Source organism: Helianthus annuus, chromosome 15, assembly GCF_002127325.2.
Source record: "Helianthus annuus cultivar XRQ/B chromosome 15, HanXRQr2.0-SUNRISE, whole genome shotgun sequence".
NCBI lineage: Eukaryota > Viridiplantae > Streptophyta > Magnoliopsida > Asterales > Asteraceae > Helianthus > Helianthus annuus.
This window is the reverse complement of record NC_035447.2, coordinates 26,498,807-26,502,260: the sequence shown is the minus strand read 5'-3', so window position 1 is coordinate 26,502,260 and position 3,454 is coordinate 26,498,807. Positions and strand designations below refer to the sequence as shown.

General features: G+C 41.3%; 1 protein-coding gene across 1 annotated transcript; it reads right to left on the bottom strand.

The window, feature by feature from the left end:
• Positions 1 to 78: 78 nt before the first annotated feature.
• Positions 79 to 3,224, bottom strand: LOC110911055 (UDP-glucose 6-dehydrogenase 3). Its single transcript, XM_022155620.2, has 2 exons — positions 3,076 to 3,224; positions 79 to 1,730 (listed from the first exon to the last, which is right to left on the bottom strand). Exon 2 carries the CDS (start codon positions 1,693 to 1,695, stop codon positions 253 to 255), a length of 1,443 nt encoding a protein of 480 aa, XP_022011312.1. The 5' UTR covers positions 1,696 to 1,730; positions 3,076 to 3,224; the 3' UTR covers positions 79 to 252.
• Positions 3,225 to 3,454: the final 230 nt, after the last annotated feature.

The following is a 3,454-nucleotide window of genomic DNA, read 5'->3' as shown; positions in this document are numbered from 1 at the left end:
GAATCAATCGACACCATACTTTAAACGATACTCACCTAACTATCGCCAACTAAACGACAACATACCTCTTAAACGATGTATAGTAAGAAAAAATATATATATCATATCTCATAAGAACTCATATTACAATGATGCAACTATTTATTTTTTAAATGTTCCTACTGTATTTGTTTGAAACAAACAAGTAATGATGAGACATAGTAAAGTCACAGATTAACAAAATTAAGAAATATAGTCACCAACGAAACGCTTTTAAGCCACAGCAGGCATGTCCTTGAGCCAGGCATCCAACGGCTTACCGATCGAGTAAACAATGAACCCGATCTCCCTCAACTTTTCAGCATCAACGACGTTCCTTCCATCGAAGATAAATGCTGGCTTCTGCATGTTGTCATATATCTTCTGAAAATCTAGTGTTTTAAACTCATTCCACTCGGTCAAAATACAAACACCATGCGCATCCTTGGTGGCTGCATACGCGTCCCACACAACGCTCACTTGTTTCACGGTACTCGGGCTCATCGGCTGCAAGTGAAGAGGATGGTCCCAATCGAACTTGTTCATTGAAAGATCTCGTTGGATCTGATCCTCGGTAACTTGCGGATCGTAGATGCTTAAACGGGCCTTGTCACCTAACAAACCCTTGCAAACGTCAATCGCAGGGGTTTCTCGAGTATCGCCGGTATCTTTCTTGAATGCGAATCCGAGAACCGCAATCTTTTTGTTTGAAACCGTGTTGAACATAGAAGCGACAATGCGGTTTACGAAGCGGGATTTTTGGTAGTCATTGATCTTGATGACTTGTCGCCAATATTCTGCCACTTCCGGGAGGCCATTACACTCGCAAATGTAAACCAAGTTCAATATATCCTTCTGGAAGCAAGACCCGCCGAATCCGACACTCGGGTTCAAGAACTTCGAACCGATTCGAGTATCTTTACCAACTGCATATGAAACCTCGGTAACGTTTGCACCGGTTGCCTCGCAGAGAGCTGACATGGCGTTCACAGAAGAGATTCTTTGTGCCAAGAACGCGTTGGCAGCAAGTTTAGAAAGCTCTGCCGACCATAGATTTGTTGTGATGATGTTTTCTTCGGGGACCCAATGAGCGTAAACGTCTTTTAACGTTTTGATTGCTTTCTGGCCTTCGGGGGTTTCCCGACCACCGATGAGGACCCTATCGGGTTTGAAAAGATCTTCAATAGCCGTTCCCTCAGCGAGAAACTCCGGGTTGGAAAGAATCTGGAAGTTGATTCCTTTGCTGTTATGCGTCAGTATCTTTTCGATCGCTTCTGCTGTTTTAACCGGAACGGTTGATTTCTCGACTACGATTTTATCCGACTTTGACACATCAGCAATCATACGAGCAGCGCTTTCCCAGTACGTGAGATCTGCAGCTTTTCCAGCACCAAGACCACGAGTCTTGGTTGGGGTATTGACTGAAACGAAGACTATATCGGCCTCGCATACGTGTTTCTCGACATCTGTGCTGAAGAAAAGGTTTTTGCCTCTGCACTGCTTTACGACATCTTCGAGGCCCGGCTCGTAGATAGGGAGTTGGTCACTATTCCAGGCGTTGATACGAGGTACGGAAATATCGACAACTGCCACTTCGATATCGGGACATTTGAGTGCTATGACGGCCATTGTAGGGCCTCCGACATACCCAGCTCCAATGCAGCAGATCTTCACCATTTTGGTAGTTTATTGTGATCCTGTGGACAGTGATTCTGAACAAAAGCATAGTTACTTAGAATCAACACTAAACAAACTCCATTTTAACATATTTAAAGCTTGAGGATGAGTCTCTTTGAGGCATCTTGAAAAACTCTATTGTGTGTGTAAACGAGCTGAAGGGCAATTCGGTCATTTTATATGTAATTCTGTTAACTAGAAAGGCAATTCGGCCATATAAAATGACCGAATCGCCCTTCTCGTTAACAGAAACAATGGATGAAGTTAACCCGGTGGACTATAATGGCAACAGTGAAACCTTTTTTGACCCACATGCGAAAAATGAAACCTTTGGACTAAAATGGCAAAATGGCCCAAACCACAGGGACTAAAATGGCATTTAACTCTTAAATAAAAATTGTATAAACAACATGCTCGTTTAGGCACGCGAGCCTACTCGAGTTCGATAAGTTAATCTTGGGCGATCTCGAGTAGTTTACGAGTGGCTCGGTTCATTTACACAACTAACGTAACGTTGATCACAAATATGATATCCCATTGTAAATTAAAGAAAAATTGTATAAACAGCAACAAGCCAGTTTAGGCTCGCGAGCCTACTCGAGCTCGATAAGTTAATCTTGGGCGATCTCGGGTAGTTCACGAGTGGCTCGGTTCATTTACACACCTAACATAACATTGATCACAAATATGATATCCCATTGTAAATTAAAGAAAAATTGTATAAACAACAACAAGCCAGTTTAGGCTCGCGAGCCTACTCAAGCTCAATAAGTGATGCTCGGTCTAAGACACGTTTATCAAACAAACTTGTTTTTAGGCCCGTGCCTGTTTAAGCTCATTTCGATTCGAGCTTTTAGCAAGCCGATCTTTAGTAGCTCTCACAACTCATATCAATTCCCCCAAACGATGACACATAACATCAAACAAAAACTAAACCTACTCACAATCACAACACACATCAAATAACAAAATTAGCGTGCAAAAACCGCGTATAACATTTCCATCTCTAAAAAAATTCAATTCAACACTTAGGTTACAACTTCTTACCGCATAATTTCAATTTCAAAACTCGGATCTACTACAAAACGATCACATAACGAAATTCCGATCTTAACCGTCACAAAACCTAACTAACCGACACTAGCTAATCATCACATGCAACTCAGATCTAACAAAATTACTTCCGATCAGTCACCGTTTACTTCACATACAAAAAGATAACCTAATAAACACTTGTATAACAACAACATGCAAATGGATCTAATAGCCTAATCATATATATTAACAGATCTGGTGAATTTGAGCAGGAATAATGTGATTAATGACGAGAATAACACATTATTAGTTTGATTAGCGTCAAGTATGAAGGTGTAATGTTACCTGTAGTGATTTTGGAGCAGAAAGTCGGTGAGGTTTGGGCAGAGAAAAGAGAAAGCGGGGACGTGTATTTGTAGTCGGTGAAGTTACGGAAAGGGGCCTCGTGTTTCGGGGAATTACGTTTAGTGCCATTATTACTATGTATGCCTTTCAGCCACTGTGCTGAATGTGAAGGGAGTGAATAATAATATACACGTGAATAATATTTATTATGATATATACGTTTTTTTTTTCCAACGGCGATTTTTCATTAGAACCATGGTTGTAAAACAAGGTTTCCAAGGCCGAGTACTCCCTGAGTAGTCGCTACAAGGTAGGTTGCCGAGGCGATTTTCTCTAATTCCGCCTAATTACTTGGAATCGATCAAACGTGGTCAAACTC

What these genes read in the sequence shown, in the direction of transcription:
- LOC110911055 (XM_022155620.2), bottom strand. Translation starts at nt 1,695, where the DNA reads ATGGTGAAGATCTGCTGCATTGGAGCTGGGTATGTCGGAGGCCCTACA.